The following is a 25269-nucleotide window of genomic DNA, read 5'->3' on the forward strand; positions in this document are numbered from 1 at the left end:
GGCGATATATCTACAAGCCATTGCAACCCTAGAGTTTAGAAATCGAGACTGTTGAATGTGTCTAACTACGAAATGTTTGCTTTCCAATAGCAATAAATAAATTAGAATGATTAAGGTGCGAAGTGACATGCACTATGTACCTTTAACGGAAAAGTACCCATAACTTTAACATCAATAAAATATTTTGTCAAAATATGGCTGTCATTTTGAAATTTGATTCCAATCCGCACTTTAAGTAGATAATTGATTAAAAAATTTAGTAATTTACGACTTTTGAAGAGAAAGTAAACCTTGGAAAACTGAACTCCGAATGTAGGCACTCTTTACCTGCTGTTTCATTCAAAGTATAAATGTGACACTAATAAAGCGGAACTATTTTACCGCGCGCAACAGGTTTCTGGCCAGACGCCAATATTCTTTTTCAATCGCTCCGAGGCTTTCACTCCGAACACACACTTGAGCTGATGATCGTTTTTGGAGCGTTCATGGTGTGTTCCTCAGGTGGAATATTGATATAAACGTTGTTTTCATACGTTTTGAGCTCACTGAGGATAAAAAAATTGAGGTAAGTTTTTTTTTTTTTTTGGTAATTATTTAAATTTTCTTTTAAGTGTTTTTCAACTAGTTTTTGTTTTTGATTGAATGCCGTAGTGAAGTCCGCTCTGATTCATACTTTTGAAGACTTGTTTTGATCGAGAAAAGTATTATGTTGTGGAACTATTGAACAAATTTCTTCAAAATATTTTGCAGCTAATGTATTTTGATTTTGGGTGTTAAAATTTTTAATTTGTTGAGAATGCAAAATTTAGTCAGAGAGAGGTGACTTTTGAAAATTGTGTGCTTATGAATTTCGTAAAGAATGGGGCCGTTTCCAAAATTTTAAAAGTATTGTTTTTCTGAAAGAGTATGTTAAAAACATAGCACTTGATCATTTTCAAAACAATTTGCCTAAGTTTAACATTTTTTAACAATTATTTTAATCGGTGAGCAGGTTCAATTTCATTTTTTACGCTTCTGCACCTGACATCACAAGTGATAAAAGGCCATTCATTAATGCCATTTGCGCAGAGAGCAATATTTAATTTGTTTCTTTACTCGCATATGCAGGCAACGCTGTGGTTGATAGCAAGCGTAGAGTGCAATATTTAATTCGCTTCTTAATTATTATAATCTAGAAACGCGGTAGACAGAAAGCGTAAGAACGCAGCACACCGGTGGAGTAGCGTGCCAAAGTTCATCCCTTGTAACGTCATAAAGACCACGCCTTGTTTGAAAAATTAGACATTTTAAAAACTTAATCAAAAACTAAACATTTTGAAAATCAAAGTCTTTCCTCGCTCCATGTTATTTTTTTTTTTTTTTTTTGCTCATTCTATCAATTTCAGTGACTAAAAGTAGCAATTTTGACTGATGGAACAACCCCATGACGTTTTCAAAGTACAATTCTTTTGCTTATTAAATATTCAAAAATTAACATTCATTTTGACTTTCCGAAGAAACTGCGTTTTGATTTAAAGCATCGTGTTTGCTTATAGGAAAAGTATCAAGCTTTTAACTTATTTAAACACTCCAAATTTAATCGTAGATTTCGTTTTCTTTTTAGTTCTCTGCAAGTAAAGTTTGTTTTCCAATGAATTTTTCAAAAAAGATTATTCATTAAAAATTTGGATAATTTTTTCAAAACAATAAATAAGTAAGAAAATGTAAATAAATACATAAATATAAATGAATGAATAAATATAACGTTAAAAATGAAAAAAAAAAGTGTTTGGAATTCTAGAGAAACTATTCATAAAGCACGTTAAAAAGTAAAATATTTCTCATATTAGTACGTGTAAGAAGCGATGTACCGTTCATGAGATTTAATTACTCAGTAGATAGCGCTATTGAACTCAATGTTTACATGTAACTTTGGTGGCGTCTTCTGTTGAGTAGCTAGATAGCAAGAGCGGTAGATCGCCTGCTGCACCTATCCCAAATACTTTGCTACATGTGATCTAGAACAGTGGTTCTCAACCTTTTAACTGCTGAGAACAACTTGATACTCTTCCGAATCTTCAGTGGAATCTTCTACATACGATGGAAGTAATGTTTTCACATCAACTATATTAGGTAAAATGAGATGAATTTAAAACTTTCCTTCAATAAATTTAACTACAATCATGAAAAGGATATAGATTAATTTTCACTCGGTGTTCACGGATCACACGAAAATTGCTCGTGGACTACGTTGATAATCACTGATTTAGAGGGCTACAAGAGTGATTTCCTTGCATTTGTGTACTGGATAAGAGAATAGAGAAAGGACATTCCGAAATGTTAGTTTTTTTTTCGTGTTATGGTCAAGGATTGCACGGGTTTCACCAGTTGCCTGGGAAAATCAAGTATCTTTACGGAACGTTTCCTGAACTGCTGTAATTAGCATGAATGCAAGCTTCTTAATGCTGTAAAAAATATGTTTAACTACCAGTTTGGAGATATTGTCATCTTTTTTATTGAGTGTTTCGCCTTTTGGAAGGTTACGATCTTTTACCAATTGACTGCGGTACAACCGAGGATAGCAAGATCTGCCAAAGCTGTCGGCATGTCTGGATGTTTACTACCTCAGCTGAGGCAATTTTTCTGAAATTCTCTAGTAGCCTTCCAAACAAGGAATGCGTCGAGAACAAAATCCAAGCGTTCTTTGGAAGTTCTTGATTTGGTGCAGAATAGCGCGTGCTATTGGGAAGGCTTCTGAATTTTGCAGAATGATTACAGGTTAGTTTTTCATTGGGGGCGGGGGATACTGACTTTTAGCACCGAAACGTTCCAGCTTTTTGCCGGATATGTTCATGCACAGGGGTGGGGGGGGGGGGGGATTGTGGCGTTACTTGCGCCATCAAAATTAGGTGGGAAAGGGGGCGGGGATTTTTAAATTTTTTTAAATTTTTCTGTTTAAATTTATTTATTGATTTATTTTTGATTCAAGTTATTTATTTTATTTTATTTTATTCTGTTTATATTTCATTTCATTTATTTATTTAGTTTGTATGTGTGTGTGTGTTTGTCATTGGCGTATCACAGTACTTTTCTAATAAAATAATGATGATAATAATGATTATAAATAAATAAAGAAACAAATAAATAAAAAAATGTTTAAAAAAAATAAATTAACATATTTAAAAAAAAATGAAAAATAAAAAAGAGAGCTAGAAAATAAAAAAGGGGGGAAAGAGGGTTGAGATTTTTTTTGGTGGGGGGGATTTGCACCATTGAACATGGGGGGGTATAGAAATTAGGCTCATTAGCTGAACATATTTTTCAAGAAACGTTTCTAAATTTTCTTTACACTGTAATAAGGAAGCATCAATAATGCAAAATAATAATTTAGTGTTCTTCTCAATGTATTGCAATGCGCGAAAAAAAAAATTACTTTTTAATTTTCTTTCTTACGAATGGATTTTAGAATCTCTCAAAATATATTAACGTGTGTGAAGAAACAATAGCTTTTGAAATTATTCAGCTGAAAACAGGAAGTTAAATCAATGGTTTAAAACTCTTATGCAATACAATTACATGACTACCGTATTGCGTGAGGTATTCTAGTTTTTAGTTTATTTTGAAAAAAAAAAAAGCGTAATGTAAAAGACATAAACATGAAATTCAAAATGAATATGCGTGGGTTTAAATGATCTGTCTCCGAATTTAAACTGTTCAAAGAGCTTTGAAATTTTAAATTATATTTTGGTTTTTTACCGATCAAATTTTTGTTGTGAAATTTTCTTATTATGCAACTTCTGAACTTAGGATTTCTTCCTTTGTTCTGAGTCTTCTTTTTCTTTTTTTTCTCAATCATGATGTGGCGTAACAACTGCACGTTCGAATATAAATAGCTTTTTTTTTTTAATTTTTATTCTCATTTCTTAAAAATGAAAAATGAACATATTTTATTTTCCTGGAAGAAATTTTTCAAGAATGTGTGGTATAAATTTTACAAAAAATAAATAAATAAATAAATAAACGAATAATTTCAAGAAAATTAAAGACTTTTAGCTGTGGAATTTCCTATTTTTTGTCAGACATGCTACTGGCAAAAAAATAGGCATAATAGCTGAACATTTTTTATTCTACGAACGTTGCTAAATTGCTTTAGAGTACATGGTTTAATACCTTGGGTTCTGGAGGAGTGTATTGCCCCCTCTGTTTGAAACAGATACTCATCTATATAGATATTTAAGTGGAATCTGCGCAAACGCCATGCAGTATCCTAGAACATCGGATCTTCAGATAACAGTTTTAGAAAGATGACGTTTAAAGCGAGCAATTGTTATAACGAATGGCGGATAAACGAGGTTTCACTCTGCCGACAAATTTTTGAGACTCTTTTAAGCTACGTAATGGGAACTATTTCTTCAACAATGTCAAGATTAAGATCTAAATGTAACATTATTCATAATAGACATTCTTGGCTGCAAAACCTTGACCTTTTCAAGGATAATGAACATTTTATTGTCTTTGACATCCGTCTCGTGACAGGTCGTTAAGAAACATACAGAGAGGGGTCAAAAATCCCCAAAATTATGCCTACCTTTGTTTCACCTGTCTGTAACATTCACCGTCGCAAGGATGCAACCTTAAATGCTTCTCATTTAGAAGCGGTTCGAACTCAAATTTTTGGGAGGGCGGAAATTTTCATTTTTCCGAAAAGAACTTCGAATATCGCCGAATGAAGATAATTCTGTCAAATGGCACTCCAAATTTCGCCAAATGAAGATAATTTGCAAAATGGAACTCTAAATTTTGCCAAATGGAACTCCAAACTTTGCCGAATGGAACTCCAAATTTTGCCGAATAGAACTCTAAATTTTGCCAAATGAAAATCCAAATTTTGCCGAATGGAACTCCAAATTTTGCCAAATGGAACTAAAAATTTTGCCGAATTATGATAATTTTATCGAATTGTCCAACAAAATTTGTCCAATAAGGAAAATTTTGGGAGGTCACGGTAACCTCGCGTGACCTCTCATCGGGGCGCCCCTGTTCTCATAGTTGATTGTCTTCTTGGAAATTTTGGTGGTACAGATCTTGATATTTAACTGGAAAAATTTCCATAACAGAAGAGGGAGGGGGCTGGTATAAATGATACACTTCTTACATTTTGATTTTTCTAATTTTGTTACTAAGGTTAAGTACCAAAATAAATAGATGTTGTTTCAAATCATTTGTTGGCATAATTCTTTTCATACAGAAAATTATTATTATTATTATTATTTTTGAGCAATCACATTGCTTATTGTTTTCATTTGACCTTTGAATGACTTTCTTATGATTTTATCCCCCTCCCCGCCCGCTTCCTCTGCAGCACCACCGTCTACCGGCCCCTCCCGATGCTGCTCCTCTAGCGAGCGAAGTTTCCAGGTTGTGTCTATATCCTACACACACACACACCCATACCCACACACGAACACAAACACACACACACACACTCGTGATTGCGAAAAAGATAATTTGATATGAATTCAAGATGTCAAAATTAAAATTATTTTATTTATTTATTTTTAGAAATGTAACATCTTGACCCAACGTGTGTCAAGTTGATACACGAATGAATAAACTGTTATGCTGACGTAATAAGCAATGAAATGAATTTTTTAAGAGTTGTTTTTGAAGATGGGTGTCATAAAATGTTTGAAGTATTAATCCGAGTTAGGTTTCGTTTTTTGATGACTTTTACGTTAAAAATAAGTATTTCCCTGATTTTCTTCTTTTAAATAGAAATAATCATTACTATAGAAATTTTTTGAAAAAAGTGCCTCATGTAAACGTAATTTTTTTCCCTTCTCACTGCACTGCAAAAAAGATCAGGAAACGTTCATGGAAAATAATAGGCAGTTGACTTATTCCCAATTTCTGCCGGTAACATATTTTGCAAAAACCAGGGGCCGAACGTTTTCTGCTAAAAATCAGTAACCTTTCTGAATTTATCCTTGAAACTTTCTGAAGATGTGTAAAATCTCCCTATTAAAACCAGTCGTGTCTCGGACACGTTCAAGAAAAATTAGGTAGGTTTAAAGTACAGTCAAATCCGCTTAATGGGATAGCGATATTGCCTCGAAAAAATATCATAATAAGCGAAATATTTCCCCCATTAACTGCAATCAAAATAATACACTACATTGATTTGGTACATTGAAAATGTATCATATTAAGCTGGATATTTTAACCGATATTCTAATCAGCGGGGTTGACTGTAATTAATGAAGCTTTCTCGCCAAACCAAGAAGGCTCTAGACGCATTGAAGCAGCCATGGCCAAATGAGTGCTGCAGTTGATAACCAAGCATATCTCTTGCCTGTAATTTTTGCCTTGCAAAGCTTCTGCTATCCTGTGGCGTATTCGCTCTCATTGGGAAAGTGGTCGATCTGGTCGCACCATAACCGATCATAAACCGGTACACTTAATAAACACGCTCAGTCAATCTTTGAACTGGTAGCAAATAATATTTTTCGCAGCAGTGAAAAGTCAGCAGTAGGGCATCTTTTAGCAATTCAGGAAAATTTTTGACAAAGATACTTGATTTTCTAAAGATGTGGATGAAAACCTGTGAAATCCCAAAACGTTACACGGAAATAATTGGTAACGTTTCGGATTTTTTTTTATAGTGTACAAGCTAAAACGTATCCGCTTGGCTTGGTGCTTGGTTCCCCCCCCCCACCCCTTAATACAAAATCTGAAGAAACGCAAAGTTAACGGGCAATCTCTAAGTAACCCTGAGCGGTTGTATTTACTGTTTTTCTTATTCGCTATTAATCTTTTCGTCATTAAAAAAAAAAAAAAAAACACTTTTCAGACATTTCTTGGCATTACTGTAGGCACTAGTAACAATACACATTATGAATTACTCCTTGCATCATGCTAAGAAATGAATTTGCTCATGAGTTAAGAGATTGGGGTTTTTATATCTGACAATATTTCTAGCTTGTAGTGAATAAAAACCGTTACATTCATTACTCTATTTCGCAAGTCTGAGGAAATAGTACCAACATCTCTATGAATTACACTGTTATAATAACAAATAAATAAAAATTGACTTTCGATTTTCTAAATTTTAAGAGGTTTTATTGGGAAATGCAACATACAGAGCGAAAAATCACTCACCCGTTATAAAACATTGACGATTTTTTTTTCTTCATAATTTGGAATACAAATTGTATAGCTTTTTGGCCTTGCTGTACTTTAAGAAAGACAAGGGTGCCCACCCAGGGGCGGAGGGGGGAGAGGGGTCATAGCACAGACTGAACTATTGAAATTGTTAGGATGAGAGTTTCAGGTATTTTTCTCGTTTGTGGGTCTCGTTCTTGGGGGGAGCTTTGTCGTATTGAGCGGGGGGTGGGGGCATGGGAATGACACGCCATTCTCAATTTATACGCGGACGCTTTCAGTAACTCTACTTTTTTTGTTGCTTAGTCAAGATGGATTTTTCCCAGAAGTCGGATTTTTCTCCAAATACAAAATCGTTTCATGAGTTTGTGGTGTGGATTTTCGGATCAACTAATTCTTGCATTCTAACCACTAACATAGCCTGTGAGATGAAATAACCAGGCTTTATCTGTAAAGAACACAGGTAATCAACCTTTTCAATTCCATTTCCATTAATGAATGTCTTTAGCATTGAGAAGAGATAAAATGGAAAGAATGAAAACTTTCATTTGTGAAGCCAAGAGCCCAAGTCACGTGATATATTTTAAAACAAAGCATTGGAAGTATTCAGGTTTCTTTCGCTTGTTTCAAGCAAAACGTGCCAACCATTTGTCGTTGTTGAGTCACTTGAGATCTTTGGGTCAGCTTTTGCTAAGCCAATGATTACACTTGCTGTCTCCATTTACTAATTCCTGCTCTAAGTTCCTCAGCTGTCGACAAAATCCTAATCGTTTAAGTTGATCAGGAACTTTGAACTCTTGAATAATCTGAGCACGATGAAACTCCAATTTCTTCAAGGCTCTGTGAGAAGTTCCATATATAATAAATCCATCGACTTTGAATTCCAGTCTAACATTTTTGCTGTTTCACTGTAGTTAAAATACAGTCGAACCCCGATTTAACGAATTCATCGGGACTGAAACTTTTATACGTTAAATCGGGGTTATTCGTAATATCGGGTGTGAAAAAAAAAATTGCACTTACTTTATCTATAAGCCCTAATAAGCAATTACGCGTAAAATCCAAAAGAAGAAAGTGTACACTTTCAGCATTCCAACGAATGGGGTGGTTTCCTTCAGTCAAAAGTACTACTTTTAGTCATTGAAATGGATAGAATGAGCAAAAAAAGAAAAAAAAAATTACATGAAAACAGAAAATACTTTCATTTTCCCAACAGTTTTTTAAAATTAATTTTTTAAAATGTCCGATTTTTCAAACAAGGCGTGGTCTTTATGATGCAATTTGGCGCATCTTTCTACTACGTTTCCACGTTATGATAATCAAGCAGCGAATTAAAATTGCGCTCTACGCTTGCTATCAACCATATCGTTGCCAATACACGTGAGTAAAGATGCGAATTAAATATTTTGTTCTGTGAATGGCAACATTGAATGGCATTTCATCATTTGTGATGTCACTCACAGGGGCGGCATTTCAGCATTTCATTTGGGGGGTCGAGTTTCTTAAATATGTATTACTACAGTGCGGTACAAAACACACATTAGCTAACAGGGAGTGGTCATAAAATCGGTTTACTATGAATAAAAAGTTGTGTTTGGAAACAATTAAAATTTTGATTCATTTTCTAATAAGTTATCATACAAAACATCTCGATACTAAAGTTTTTATACCTCTTGGAAAAATTTTAATGCATGATTTTTGGAATTCGGAAGAGCAGGGAATCGTATTACTAATCTGTCAGTGCCCAGTGTCGCGCTGTCTTGCCAATACAACTAAATAGAATTTTTTTTTTTTCCCCATTGTGTTACGGAAATAATTCTCTAGCCTCCTGAGACAAAAAATATCTTTCTCTACTAGCTAAGCTGATTGGAATATTTAAAAAATAATTGAAGTAAGTAATAAAGTTATGTATGAAAACACTTTTTATATCTTGCTCTTCAAAATCACCCAGGCAACTTCAAAAATTGTGAGGGGCTTAAGTTTTCTTTATTGAATAATCTAGTCTCGTCAGCGCTCTCAGCTTCAATGAGATGTCATCTGCATCCAGCTCTGTTATTCACTATTCCAGACTGATGAGTCCATAACAAGGACGAAACTGCAGTCTCTAGATGAGATAAACGGTCTGTCGGTATATTGCTTTTAATTTTTCTTGCCTAATGCTAAAAATTTTTACTCATAATTGAAACACTTTATTTTTCGTTTTCAACATCCAATCCAGATAACATAGAGCCAACCACACAGAAAAATAATTATCATCAAATCTTGTGTTATTCATTCGAAACTGAATCGATTACTTCATACAAAACATTGAAAAAACAATGTTTGACTTTACATCATGTGGGTTTTCGTCACTTTTTTTTTTTTTTTTTTTCGCTTTTTTAAAATTGGCTTGGAGGAAGAATTTTTTTGAAAGGTTTCACGGTTGCCTGAAATATGCATCTATATAAAATCTAGTTTCAGTTTCAATTGTAGATTGAACTATTGTAGTATGCTGCACAGATCAATTGTAGACTGAACTGTGGTTTGAATAGTCCAAAAATTAAGGGTAGCGGATTGAAGATGTTTTGATAGAGTAGAGCATTTTTCAAAAACTTTCCTCAATACAAACAAATTGAATAAAAATTCAAACGAAGTCATACATGGTAAAGGGCATGAGCTTTTTTCACTATTGAAAGAATCGTTTTGCAATAATTCTTCTAGTCGTCAAATCACTGCTTTGAAGTTATAGAGAAATAATTTTATGGTTTTAACTATTGTAGACCATTTTCTGTCACGCCGAGATTGCATAATTATAGAGCCCCATAAACGGTATTTCTTGCTATGTTTTTTTTTATCCAATAGTCATATGCATTTTTAAGAAGTTTCTATATAGAAGCATATAATGCATTGAGCAGTTGAAACCCGTTTCTAGCAGAAGAAAGCGATAAACACTCATCAAATAAATATACACTTAAAAATTAACGTAAAAGTGATTGTAAAATATCAAGGAATTTTCTTGTGAAAACCATGCAGCCACACCACTTTGCACGATCCTCTCATATTGGACATACATCGTTACACTGGGCACACAAGTATGCAATATTTAGCCAAAATGAGGAAATGTCTTCTTTAGTTAAAATTAATCATGGTTCTCTATCACTTTTTTATGTTCTGAAAAGGCCGGAAAATACTTCATTAATTTAAGTCATCATCCAAATAACGAAAAACACCTTTTCTAGTCTAGTTTCATCAAATAGTTACTGAGAACCAGCAAGATTTTTTAAAATGAACATTGATTTCCGATTTACAAAATTGAACTCACCCATTTTCTATCATTCTGCTCATAAAATTTGGGGGTGCGACCGCCCCCTCTTGACCCCTCCTATTTGCCGCCCCTGGTCACACATGAGAAGTGTAAACAATAAGAGCGCACAGATTTAAGTAATTTTTTTAAAATATTAAACTTAAATAAATTATTTAAAAAATGGTCAGTTTTTAAGCATGCTCTTTCAGAAAAAAATACTTTTAAACTTTTGGAAACGATCCCATTATTACACAGTAGTTAATTTGAAAATTTAAAGTATTGGGTATAGATGATTGACATAATAGATGCTTGACAATTTCCTTGATATTTGACTCGAAATAGTTGTCTTTCAACTTTACGGAGAGAGGAAAATACAATTTACAACCTCTGCTGCATGACGCATGACATACATTTTTAGTTTACAGACCATGTAAGGCATTTGAAAAAGTAACAGTTTTAATGGGAGTTTCATTATTGCTTTCTGCATCTGAATCGCTATTCATTGGTTGCCCCTCGTCCGTCAAAAATTGCAGATTTCAAATAAAAGTGTTTTCTGCTTCGGACAGCATGCATACGTCATTTGGAAAACAATCCAATATTTCCTAACTATAATTGACAAAAAATGTTTTTTTTTTTTTTTTTGGCTGTTCAAAAATTCGTTAATGCGGGGTTTATTATTTGTTAAATAGGTGGTTTTGCTTTCATTTTATCAGGGGAAAAAAAATTCGTTAAATTGCGAAATTCGTTAAATAGAGGTTTGTTAAATCGATGTCCCACTGTATTACCAAATAGGTGTTGCTAAAATCATTTTTCCCCCCCTTTTGCCATATCACTTTGCCCCGTTATTTCACTTTGCCCCGCTATTTCTCTTTGCCTCACATTCCCTTATTTTTTAAATAAAATATTTTATGCCGGGTGGCTTGGCTTTTGGATCCCACTGTGCATTACGCGACGTCATGTTAACGGCTATTACTTCACATCATTAACATAATCCCAAATGAAAAGCTATGTTTTCTTTGTTGATATTTATACGTGTTTTCTTGCATTTATTTTATAGAAGTCAGAAAACAGGTTAATGTTATTCACAGCGTCGTTTCGTTTTCGAATACAGCTAATTAGCATTTTTTAAAAACAAAATAAGATGAAATACCATATTGTAACTATTCTTAACGGTTCTTCGAAAACACTGCTGACACACTTATTCTTTGCTCTTTGTTTCTCGGCAAGGGAAAAGAAAAAAAAAGTCGTTTCCTTCCTCAGAAAACTGTGACGAGACATAAAAAATCTGCTTCAACAGGTGAATGAGGGAAAAGGGATATTGGCACTCGCTCCGTAAGTTTGTTCCTTAGCTCTGGCCTGCATTGACACTTGCCTCATTAGATTTGACGAAGATGATGGATAGATGTGTAGGCAATAGTACCTTCCCCGCGCACTCACCCCCATTCTAAACGGAGTATTAATCAAAACTAACAATTTTATAACCTTTTAATAACACTAGAGTTTCGCGAAAAAAGTCACTTAAAATTTAAAATCGGAAATTTTCATTAACTTTCAACTTGAATGATTGTAATGGGGTTGTTTCCTTCAGTCAAAAGTACTACTTTTAGTCACTGAAAAAGATAGAATAAGCAAAAAAAAAAAACATAGACCCAGAAAATATTTTTATTTTCCCAACAGTTGTTTTTTAATTAATTTTTTTAAACGTCAGATTTTTCAAACAAGGCGTGGTCTTGATGACGTCACAAATGATGCATTTTGGCGCATCTTTCTGCCGCGGTTCCACGTTATGATAATCAACAAGCGAATTAAAATTGCGTTCTACGCTTGCTATCACCCATTTCGTTGCCAACACACGTGAGTAAAGATACGAATTAAATATTTTGGTCTTCGAATGGCAACACTAAATGGCATTTCATCATTTGTGATGTCATCGGGCAGAAACATAAACAATGAAAGCGCACCGATTTAAGTATGTTTTTTAAAAATATTAAACTTAAACAAATTATTTAAAAAATGGTCATATCCCATGTTTTTAAGCATGCTCTTTCAGAAAAAAATACATTTGAAATTTCGGAAACAACCCCATTGGATTCACGAGTTCGTGTAGCTTACCCAATATCATTCCAGCAATATTGTCACTGAGATTGGAAAAAAAAAGAACCATAAATAAATACAGTTCCTTTATTTAATCCCAAATCCCGTTACATAAAAAATAGAAATTCGATTTCAAACACTTAAAAATATAGAGCTAGATAGTGTCATTGTGTGAGAAAAGTTTATAAAAACTTTTTAAAACAGTAGCTCCAATAAAAATAAATACAGGGTGAGCCATAAGCTCGTTTAAACTTTAAATATGCATAAAAAGCGAAGAAACTATGCTATTGAAGTGCGGTTTGAAAAAAATGGGCTCATATAAAGTTCGATTTTTTTAACTGCAAAAAATGTCAGAGGTCGCGTGTGACCTCTGCTCTGACCGCGAAACACTGAAATTGAGGAAAGTCGACTTTCACCAGTCATTCGCCGGAAAAATTCGGTCTTCCGCCGATGTCTTTGGCATATGAATGTTGATATTCACCGGCGAATGTCGATATCTACCAGATTCAAGTCACTTTCGCAGTAGCATATGACGACGTAGTAACATATGACGATGTGCATCCTTCTTTTCTTTCTTGAGTATTCACAAATTGCTTATCATCCTCAATTGATCAAAGTAGATATTTCTCTGATTTTTCAGATAATCATGACGGTGGTTGTGTTACAAATCGTCTGCGGTTTGATTTTATTCATATTTTTTTCAGGACTTAACTCAAACAGACTTTAGATTTAAGAAGAAAAAAGTTTTTTTTTTTTTTTTGTGTGTGTGTGTGTGTGTGTGTGTGTGTGTGTGTGCAAAATTACGCTTTTTGAGGAAAATACACCTGTACAGATGAACCTGAACAGCAGAACGTCATCTAAACAAAAAATTTCCAGATTATACTAATTTACATTAATTAAAATTGATAAAAAATAAAAATACATAACGTTATACGTTGTAAATAATTTTTATGATAAGTGTACTAGTGGATAGCGGCCATAAAATGTTTATTTTTAAAACTGCATCCTAATTACCATTCCTTTTTTTATGGATATGCCTGTATTACCTATTATAGAAAATCACGAGTCATAATATGACGGCAGCAAGTTTCTGGCCATTTCCATCCCATTCCATTTGTAGAAACAAGAAACCCAACGAGCAGGGTATATCGCAATTCGTGATTGCAAAAAGCATAATTTGAATTCAAGACAAAATTCAAATAAATGTTGGAAACTAGATATTCATTTTTTGAATGTTTTATATAATTTTTAGAATTTTTTATTCAATGGAACCAGAACTAATTGTGCCGTTAGTGATTTGCTTCAACAGGAGAAACTTTTTTTTCCATTGCCATCTATAACTCATAAGAGAGAGTAACAATGAAATTTTCCCCAGCATTGCAGTTGAGAGTTTTAATAAAATAGTTTGTACTAATGCATAAAAGTGTTTGAAGTTTTAATAGCCATTATCTTTTAAGAAAATGTAACAATGAAATTTTCCGTAACAGGGCAGCGCTCAGAGATAAAATCTAGTTTGTACTAATGTATAAAAGTGTTTGAAGTTTGAATAGCCATCTAATTTCTGTAACAGTGAAATTTTCTATAAGGGTCATTCTCCAGAAAACGTAACTTTTGAACGCAAATATTTTTCAATTTCTAAACCTTTTGTTTTCTTTTTTTTTTTTCATTCTTAAATGAAAGTGTTACCCACTAGAAGTAACCATAAACAATGGCCCAGCTAAGTTCCAATTATTTTACTCATAAAGAAAAAAAAATAATGCTTTGTTCATGGAAATAAATAAAAAGAAAAAAACTTTTAATGTTTAAAAATCGAGGCCAATTTAATATCAAAGTAATAATTTTGTTAATTGTGCAAACAATGAGCTATTTTGATGATTAGTGGGAATCCAATATTATGCTCTCCTAATTAAAGTACGGCTTAATTAGCAGTTATCCTTTTAGTTCAAATGTGTGTTAAAAAAAGCATTTAGTAAATTTGAGAATATATTGGCAATTTATAATTTTGGTAGAATGACTAAGCTTGATGTATTTCCCCTCCATCTGTTATTTTCACCTCCTAAATAATGACATTGATAAGGTCTGTGATGGAGGTGATATTCACAGAGGTGAGGAATTTTCCATTATTAATATAGGCATAATGAATACATTTTTCAGCGAAATATTTTGTTTCTTCGTTGCTACAATCTGTACATGTTAAGCGAATGAAAATATGTTCACTTCTTTATTTTTTACATTAATTTACATCCATGAAATTCAAGTTCACGGAGGTGAGAAGTCACAATAACCACACTTAGTTTTTGAAGCAAAATCCATCTAGTCGTTTTTCGCTGCACATGTTAAGCGAATGAAAATAGGTTCACTTCTTTTTTTTTTACATTAATTTACATCCATGAAATTCAAGTTCACGGAGGTGAGAAGTCACAATAACCACACTTAGTTTTTGAAGCAAAATCCATCTAGTCGTTTTTCGCTGCACATGTTAAGCGAATGAAAATAGGTTCACTTCTTTTTTTTTTACATTAATTTACATCCATGAAATTCAAGTTCACGGAGGTGAGAAGTCACAATAACCACACTTAGTTTTTGAAGCAAAATCCATCTAGTCGTTTTTCGCTGCACATGTTAAGCGAATGAAAATAGGTTCACTTCTTTTTTTTTACATTAATTTACATCCATGAAATTCAAGTTCACGGAGGTGAGAAGTCACAATAACCACACTTAGTTTTTGAAGCAAAATCCATCTAGTCGTTTTTCGACAAAAATCTCACAACTTTTTTTCTATGATTGAAAATAAACAAGGAGGCTCACTTGTATCATGGAAAATAAAACTTGATGTCATTACTACTACGTGTTAATGAAGGATGGCATTTTGTGTTTAGGTAACGGAGGTCAGAATTTATTGTGTGACATAACTCCTTATCCTACTAAAACAAACTAAAACACAATATTAAAAAATTAAATATACCTAAACAATAAGTATTTGAGACACTTGTGAAAGGAGTGATAAATAAATAAGTATATACTTTTAATTAAAAAAGTTATTAAGCAACATAAACAGTCACACAAGGCGTGTGACATGCCACGGAGGTGAGAATTCACATGTTGTGAACCAAAAATGTACTAAAATAAAAATTATAATTAAAAAATTGTTGGCAGGTCTAAATAGATATATTTTTGATAAAATTAAGAAACATTGTAAATGAATTGTTCCTTAAAGTTTTTTCCGTAAAAGGCGTGTGACAGAAAAGTTACACTTTTTGGAGAATGACCCATAACAATGCAGTTCTTGGTTTGAAATAAAATATAATTTGCATTAATGCATGAAAAAGTTCGAAAATTTAATAGCCATCTAATTGTTCAGAAAATGTAACAATGAAATTTTCCCCAACAATGCAATTCAGGCTTACAAATAAAATATAACTTGCACTAATGCATAAAAGTGTTTAAAGTTTTAACAGCCGACTAATTTTTGTAACAATGAAATTTTACCCAATAATGCAGTTCACGGTTTGAAATAAAATATAATTCGCACTAATGTAGAAAAAGTTTGAAATTTTTATAGCCATCTTATTTTTAAGAAATATGTCAATCAAATTTTCCCCAACAAAGCAGTTCAAGGTTTACAATCAAATGTAGATTGTACTAATGTATAAAAGTGTTTAAAAGTTTAATAGCCATCTAATTTTTAAGAAAATGTAACAATGAAATTTTCTCCAACAATGCTTTTCAGAGTTTGAAAGAAAATATAGATTGCACTAATGGATAAAAGTATTTGAAGTTTTTAGATCATGAGAGTAACTACTGGCTAAAAAACAGTAAACCTCTGAAACTGAACCACTTGCTAGGCAGACAATTATTCGTTTAGCTGTCAGCTAAAAGGTTCAACGGTATTTATTCGACTGTTTATTTGACATTTATTTGATGTGCTTTTGAATGAAAACAATTGCCGTCAAAAGAGTCATGCAAGCGTGCAGAAGAAGTAGGACAGTTGACATTTTCATTGATGAGCCGGCGAACAATGAAAGCTTTGTGTGTATGAGCCTTTTTTGGAAGCTTGCTCTTTGGAAAGTTTTCCACAGAATCTCTATTCTAACTGTTTCATTACCAAAAGATGAATACAAAAAAAAAAAAATTAAAAAATCGATATTAGCGTATATAAAAACATCACCACCAGTAGTTTTTTTCCCCTGTAAATTGCGCCCATAAGAGCCTTTCTACACTGTAAAACAATCCATGGAAATTACTGGTAATTTCCATGGAACGTTTCGGAATTTCACTGGTAATTTCCTTGGAACGTCGCGGTATTTCACAGGTTTTCACCACTTTCGTGTGAAAATTAAGTATCTTTGTCAAAAAGTTTCCAGAATTATCCCAAGTTGCACGAATGCAGACTTATCGCTATTGGGAAAAATATTTTTAGTTACCAGTTTAAAGATTAATTGAACGTATTTATTAAGTGTAAGAGCTATTACGATCCATCCAATTGAATTAAGCACCCATTAAGAGCGGATAAGTCACTAGAAAGCTGCAAGGTGGGAATTCAGGGGTACCCAAGAGCCAGGGCTCACCCGCCCCCCCCCCCCTCCAATCTCATGGAGCCCACCCCAAAAGTTAGAAAAATACCCCTTAGAACAACTCCCCTAAAAATTTCAATGCCGCAGTCTGCGCCGTGGGCACCCCGTGAACTGGATTTGCATGAAAGCCTTTCCCGGCAAATGATTTTGAATGTGATTTATCTTTTACATCGTTGCATTATCTAAGTTACTTTTATTCGCACAATAAATGGCAAAAATCAGCCTCCCTTGGAGCGATTGGTGCCAGAATTGAATCACCGCCTGTCTTCGAGTAGGTTCACATTTATTCCGAATTTCATCTAAAACGTAGCAATAACATTACTTCTTAAGATATATCATTCACCATGAAAAAGTAAAAACGTTCCATTGCACCACCCGCTTTTGAGCTATTGGCGCCAAAACAGAATCAGTTTTTGTACCCTCTAAGGGTCTAACGTCTACATTTCGATCAATTTTTGATTGATTCCGTTCATTTCTTCCCGCGATATAACAGTCACAAGTAACAAGAAAAAACATTTGATGATCAACCCTCTTTTCTACTATTGGCGCGAAAATTGAAACAGCACCTGTACCAGACCCGGATCTGCGCACCCGCAGAATATACACTGCTTGCCTCGGGGGGGGGGGGGGGGCTACAGATTTTGCTGCAGAGGGGCCCAAAATGTATAGATCCATTCCTGAACTGTACTAATTTGGTCCAACATATGTAAAATATTTATTTTTGATCCCTCCTGTTACTTCTTGAGATATAGGAGGCACGCATAACGGATAAAACATTCGATTGCTCCCCCCCCCCTTAGAGAAATTGGCACCAAAACCGAATCGACACCAATTCACATGGGAGTACGTATATGTTCCAAATTTCGTTTGATTTCCTGTTGCAGTTATCGCTTTAAAGCTGCCACAAAAAAAAAAAAAAAAGAAAGGTCATACACATACAGACAGGCAGATCCGTTCCAAAAATGGTCAAAATGGACTCAATACACTTTTCAAAACGTGCAAATCCGTCAACATTCGAAAAATTTTACGAAACTAAGAAAATACTTTCTCCTATAAATTAGGTAAAGAAAAAATTAAAAAGAAGAGACTTTTCTTTCTTTTACCGAGCAATATTTGAAACTGAATTATCATTCCAAAGAAACAAGAACCCTGCAAAACTGCAAAGATTACTATTATATCAAACGGCTGTGTGCATTATAATGTGCATAAACTACTGGAGTTTTTGAAACGTTACCGTTATAATGTGAGCATGGGCGCCCATATGCAAAGGCTCAGATATTTTAACCATGGTTTAGCATGATATTTTCCCAATGAAAGCAAATTTCAGGACAGATTGGAGTCATTAAAATTGGACATTTTTAATTACTTATTCAGTAATGGTTGGAAAAGAAATTTTTACATTTTTGCAAATAAAAAAATATTAAAAACAAGGAAGTCCTAATTTCTAAGGGGGGGGGGGTGTTCGAGCCCCCCCTTGCCCCCCAATATGGGTGCCCTTGAATGAGAGCTATCGTTGCATTAGATATTGCTGCAGCGAGGTTCTACAGTATAACATACGATGCATTGACAGCACGGAAAAAGGTTTTCGCAAAAAATAGTCCGCAAGATTATCAAAACGAAAAGAAAATTACCAGAATTCCGGTCACGGATACAGGCATTCGTTTCGGTTCCTCCGGCTAGTAATTAACATTGTATTGCCTGTAAACGTTGAACCTTAAAAACTGCCCCTCGTGTAATTTTACCTTTGGATAATTTATTCTACTTGAAGAGGAAACTAACGAAGCAGGGGAAGTTTTTGAAGTCTTTGTGAATTTTGAATAGCACATAGTTTCAGGTGAATTAAGCTGACTGGGCAAAAATCACGTAACGAATATCCGGTTCTATGTAACGTTAATAATTCTCTTGTTAAATGCAAATTAAATGCAGTTATTATGTGTGCAGATTGCATGCAACTATTTCTTGAAAGCTTGTGCTTTTTTAAGTAGATCTCCCCACTGGTTGCCTCTAGATCCCTTAGTTGTTGTGTCACGTGATTTTTCACTTCCTAATTTTGACTGTTTGCAAGAATTTTACGTTGTGCTGTGTATTTCGGGGAGTCAATACCCTCTATGCACGTAATGTTGAATGGGTAAAATTTATGTGCCTTTTCCTTTAAAAAAAATCAATGACAAAAGCGTTTAATTTTCAGTGTTTTCAAGAGATATTTAGAAAACCGAGTTTGGGTGAAAAATCGTTTCGACGAACGATTTTTATATAAACATTTAATAATCGAAAACATTTTTATATATTACTGAACCATAAATGTTAAAATTGAGTTATTTTTAATCTACATAGAAACATGAATTCGCTGTCGTAAGAAAGCTGAATATTTCGAATAGATAAGAACTGAAAAATTATTTCCTTGATAACGTTTTAGGGTGTCAACTCCCCTCTAATAAACAAGGTGAGCTTTGTGGCAATTATAATAGAAGCGGTAGTAAAAGTTATTAGTGGTTCTGCCACGGGAGGGGCATCAGGGTTAAAACCCCTCCCTGAATTCTAACATTTTTTTCCCACAAATAAAGTGGGAAAAATAACATTTAATCTTTTCGAAACAAAATAAGTTTTAGCTAAATAAGTTAATGACGCTCGATGAGGGTGATAGCAGATGACTGATTTGAATAGCATTGTCTATATGAGTTACGCCATCGTCCCTCGTTTGCTTAATTTTACCCGCTTTAGGTCTACCCCACGAGCAAAGCGGGCTTCGGAAGGTTTAAGTTTTAATGTTAAAAACAAGTATTTGCCTGAGTTTACTTTTTAAAATATAAACAATGATAACTGCAGCAAATTATGAATGGTAAAAAAAAGTGCTTAATGTAAACATAAACTTTTTTTTTACCATCAAAGTTAACGTACCCGCTTTGGGCTTACTTCCTCTACAATCACAAAATTAAAGCCACAGCTTTTTCGGTATTAGTGTAGCAGGCGCTCTATCACTCTAGATAAATGGTATTCAATAGATGATGCTACAAAAATAAATTCAATATGCATATATATAGTTTACGTGGCGCCATCTGTGAAATAACGAGATAACGAGAGTGATAGATGCTTACTGCAGAATATTGAGAAAGAAAAACTCTTCAGAAAAGTTTCTCTTTGAGTTTATGCTGAACATTTTAAAAGTGCAATCTTTCTTTGCGAAATCTTTAATTTTTTGGAAGCGAATTCGATTTTTTATTTATTTATAACTAGTGGTACCCTCACGGCTTTGCCCGTAATAGAAAAATTAAAAGGTCTTTTGGTACGCCTGTACATTTACAAATAATGCGTAGTGAATTTTCACGCCAATTAGCTTGTACCCCTGTTACGGTTCCACGTTATGATAATTTCGTATCTCGCCAATTGGCTTGTGCCCATGTTACGGTTCCACGTTATGATAATTTCGTAATCTACTCGTTCATCTTATGACAATTTTGTTCTTAAAATTGGAATAGAAAAAGAACCACATTGAATTTTCGAAAATCGCTTCGAGGTGCACATCCCCCGAGGTGCTACAAATTAACTTTGTGTCAAATTTCATGAAAATCGGCCGAACGGTCTAGGCGCTGCGCGCGTCACAGAGATCATGACAGACAGAGATCCGGACAGAGAGACTTTCAGCTTTATTATTAGTAAAGATAAAGATTACTTTTTAATTTTCAGACAACATATTTCAATGACGTATCTTTTTTTCATGTGCTTATTGTTTGTTACAGGCATGTTCATGTCTTCTTCCTACAATCTTCAAAAACATGAACGAGACAGCTTCGATGTTCCACGGATATCTGTTTCGCAGGTATGTCTTCATTTTCCAAAGATTCTTTTGAAAAGACGCTCAATCTCAATTTACTTCGCTTGCGCCTGATGAATTAGTGCCTTAGCTCACGGCGTAACAATTGCCAGCCAGAATTCCTTTCACATTCAAATAAACGGAGATCGCAGTTTTTGTCACCAAGTGAGCTAAGGTGAAAATTGACGTAGCGAAGTGAATTGGACTGAGTAAAGCGAAATATTTCATAACAGTTATCTGAATCCTAATTAATCTGCATTCAAATTTAGTCCGATTCACTTCACTCGCGTGAAATAGCGCCTAGCTCACTTCATAACAATTACTGGCTGGAATTTCTTTCACATTAAGTGAGCAGAGATCAAAGGCTTTGTCACCAAGTGAGCTAGGTGCAAATTGGCGTAGTGAAGTGAATCGGACTGAACGCATCAGCTTAAATTTAACCATTTTGGACCAGATTTTTCATTGTTGCGGAACTAGGTTTACCAGAGCAAAATTTCGAGTTTTAACAAATAAGCCTAAAATGAAATTTTATTTAATAAACAATTCACGTGCCGCTAATAATTACTCTCAGCGAAAGATCCCAAACACGATAACTTGCCAGAAAAGACAACCACTCAAACACGCACTCCGATCCAAAATGGCTGATCTTAAGCTGATGCGTCGGCTCGTACATATAGGGGCCTTGGGACTGAGTAAAGCCAGATATTTTATTGCATTGTCTGGATCCTAATCTAGCTTCACTCAGTCCGATTCCCTTCACTCGCGCTTGATGATTTACCGCCTTAGCTCAATTCGTAACACCTGCTGGCTGGAATTTCTTTCACATTTAAGTGAACAGAGATCACAGTTTTATTTTTATATGATAGAGTAACATGTATGAAGATCATAGGTGAAAAAATTATTGCGGTACGATAAGTATTTTTTTTAATTAATTTTTGAAGTCCAAGCGCTTGTGACGTCAAATGGTTTAGGAAGTGACGTCATGCGCTCTTCCGATAGGGGAGAAAACGAAGGACGTGCATTCTACTTCGAAGACGAAACGTAAAAGGCTTATCTCCTCGCGTTTCTGGAACATTAAACCTCTCATCCTCTCGGAAATAGTATTCGAATATCATTATTGATGTTACTTGAGGAAGATTATTTAGTTTGTGCTTTAACGAATCCGGCCTCCATAGTGTGTTCAAAAGGATTATTGAATTTCTAAAAAATAAAAATATCAGCGCGCTCAAAATGTCCCTAGCGAAAACAAGGGATCTTCGGCGGAAGGCTGCCCATTAGTGCCCTGTGACGTAAGCTCGTGACGTTTCAGAAGAGCGCACTTTTGCGCGTGGATTTTTTAAAATTCATTAAAAATCAATCACGGTTTTTTTAAAATTCGGCGATGGTGAATTTTTTAGTTTTGAGGGTCGATTAACAATATTCAGTAGCCAAAATATGAACATTTAATAGGTTGCAACTTCCCTATTGCAGGCAAGGAATATGTTTGGTTCTTGCAATTATTCGCTTAGCTTGCGCTAATGCTTCTGAAGCATTCTTGATAAACCAAGAAGGTTCTAATCAAATACATTAAACCTATTAAATTTTTGTTGAAGGCTCAAGACTGGCTGTAACAGAGGAGATTTCCCACTATTTCAGGAAGTTACTCACTTTTTATCGGAAAACGTTCCTGGTTTTTGTAAGATATGTTACTGGTTAAAATTGGGCACATCAGCTGTCTATTACTTTCCAGGAACGTTTCTGAATCGTTTTTACAGTGCAGAGACAATGGGTACGTGGAAACACCCCACACTGTAAAAAAAAATCCGAAACGTTACTGGTTATTTCAGTTTAACGTTTCGGGATTTCACAAGTTTTCTCCTATTTCCCCGTAAAATAAAGTATCTTCGCAAAAAAAGTTCTTGAATTGCTACAACGTCTACTTACAAATGCAGACTTTTAACTATTTTGAAAAAAATTTAGCTACCAGTTTAAAGATTGAATAAGTCTGTTTATGTTAAATGTATCGGGTCCCCGAATCTAGCCTGCCCAGCCTGGTTAAGCTCCCTTCTAAAAGTGAATGAGTCACTGGAAAGGTGTAGGTCTGCATTTGTAAGATGTAGAATTGGTTTTTGAATTGGAGCTAAATTGCAAGTCTAGCGTATCTGTGGCCATGTTTGCTCTAATGCTTCTGGAGCTTTCTTGGTAAATCAGGAAAGTTCTAATCAATTACATTGATTCGACTTTACTTTCCAGAAGTTTCCTGTGACATGGCTGGCATTAACAGGGGAGATTTCCCAATTCTTCAGAAAAGTTGCAGACTTTTAGCGGAAAACGCTTCTGTTTTTTGCAAGATATATTACTGGAAGAAACATCAGCTGCCTATTATTTTCCAGGAACGTTTCTGAATCGTTATTACACTGCATTTATTTCTCTGTTAGGCTGCTGTAGGAAGTGGCGTAGCCATGAGGGAGGGGATAGGGGGGTTAGAACCCCCCTCATGGGCTCCAGAAATATATATATATATATATATATATATATATATATATATATATATATATATATATATATATATATATATATATATATATATATATATATATATATATATATATATATATATATATATATATGTGTGTGTGTGTGCGTGTGTGTGTGTGTGTGTGTGTGTGTAAACTCGGGGGCATAGCTTTACTTTAAACTTCAGAAAAAATTAACCTCCCCCCAAGGATTTCTTCTCGCTACGCCACTGAGTTGCACTTTACATATACACGATCAGTTGCGAACCGTACAGAGTTCTATACCAACGATACTCAATCCGTTGTCCGAAGATTGCAGGCTATCTGCTGAAAACTCCAAATGTATTCTGAAAAAAAAATTAAAAGAAAAAGCACTCGAAAAACAAAATTAAGCATTGAATTTATGTAAGATAGACAAAAAAGTGTTATTAACAACCTAACTCAATCTTCCGAAAAAGAAGAATGTAAAACTTCTTTCCATTTATCCCAAAATACAATATTTATGGGGTGAATGAAAGCACCTAAATTGAACATCAAAAATAGCTAGGAAGGTGAAATTTATAACTAAATGTATTTAGTAACCTTCCACATGACAGGCAAAGGTACATGAAAACAATTATTTAAAAGAAGAATGAAAAACTTTTCATTCTTCTTCATTTACCCCAAACTAACATATTTATAGGGTAGATGGAAACACCTAAATTGAACATCAAAAATAGCTTGGAAGTTAAAGTTAATAACTAAATGTGTTTAGTAACCTTCCACATGACAGGTGACGGTAGATGAAACCAATTACTTAAAAGAAGAAGAATGAAAAAAATTTCATTTTTTTTTAATTAACCCATAACTAAAATATTTATGGGGTGAATGAAAACACCTAAATTGCACGTCAAAAATAGTAGGGAAGGAGAAATTCATAATTAAATGTGTTTAGTAACCTTCCACATGACAAATAAAACTAGTTGAAACCAATTACTTTGCATTTGTAGACCAGTTGGCGGGGAAAATGTAAGTATACAGAACTTTAAAAAACACTTTTTTTCCCAAGTGTCATCTTCAAACAGTGATGACGCATAAGCAAGAGTTTGGAAACTTGCGAAAATCTCACTCTTCCCTATATTTTAGCTATTCTTCATTCAACAACAGTTTGGTTAACAAAACTACCACAAGTGGTGGTAATAGAGTTTGTTTCCAACTATCTTTTTTTTTTTTTTTTACTTCATCTGAACCAACCTTAAATAATAGGTCCTGCTCGAGTAAGTACATGAGCGGGTCATTGCAGTTAGAAACATTCACACACATGCACGCTCATAATCACCAACAGTCCACAGAAACACAGACAGACACTGGATTTTCTGAGTACTGAACGGATCTGATATGAGATCGCCGACTCCAGGTAAAATTAAAAAGTGAAGAGTTATCGCTCTTTCTAAGTTAAGATTTATTTTTAGCTTCCTCCGTTGCAATCTTCAAGACCCTCAGGTGAAACAGAGTCTCCTGCTCGTGGAACATGGGACAAGAGTATCCAAAGTCTTCTGCTTTGTCTCTCGATGTCTGTTGGTCTTGGGAACATCTGGAGGTTTCCCAATATTGCCTACAACAATGGTGGAGGTGAGGAATATTTTGATTCCATTATTTTATTGATAGATTTTTTTTACTCACTCATTCACCAAATGGGCATTTTTTTTTATCATCCTGTCGAACAGCTACAACTTTGGTAACTCCAGCGTGTTCATAGAATTCCATGCAGCGTTTTGTAATCAGTGGGGACATGATGAGAGAGTTAGAGGGGACACGATTCAGTTGATTAAATTTATCAAAATGAAAGACGTTAATGGTTTAAATTTTTGCACTGAAAGCGAGACGAGGGGT

General features: G+C 34.3%; 1 protein-coding gene across 1 annotated transcript in view; it reads left to right on the plus strand.

The window, feature by feature from the left end:
- Positions 1–431: 431 nt before the first annotated feature.
- The window catches only part of LOC129229445 (sodium-dependent nutrient amino acid transporter 1-like), an 85426-nt gene continuing 60588 nt past the window's right edge, over positions 432–25269 (plus strand). The window contains exons 1-3 of the mRNA XM_054863754.1: positions 432–565; positions 20829–20908; positions 24849–25008. Coding sequence (XP_054719729.1) covers positions 20831–20908; positions 24849–25008 — 238 coding nt within the window. The 5' untranslated portion in view covers positions 432–565; positions 20829–20830. The remainder of the gene's footprint in view (positions 566–20828; positions 20909–24848; positions 25009–25269) is intronic.

This window comes from Uloborus diversus, chromosome 9 (assembly GCF_026930045.1).
Source record: "Uloborus diversus isolate 005 chromosome 9, Udiv.v.3.1, whole genome shotgun sequence".
In the NCBI taxonomy this organism is placed as follows: Eukaryota; Metazoa; Arthropoda; class Arachnida; order Araneae; family Uloboridae; genus Uloborus; species Uloborus diversus.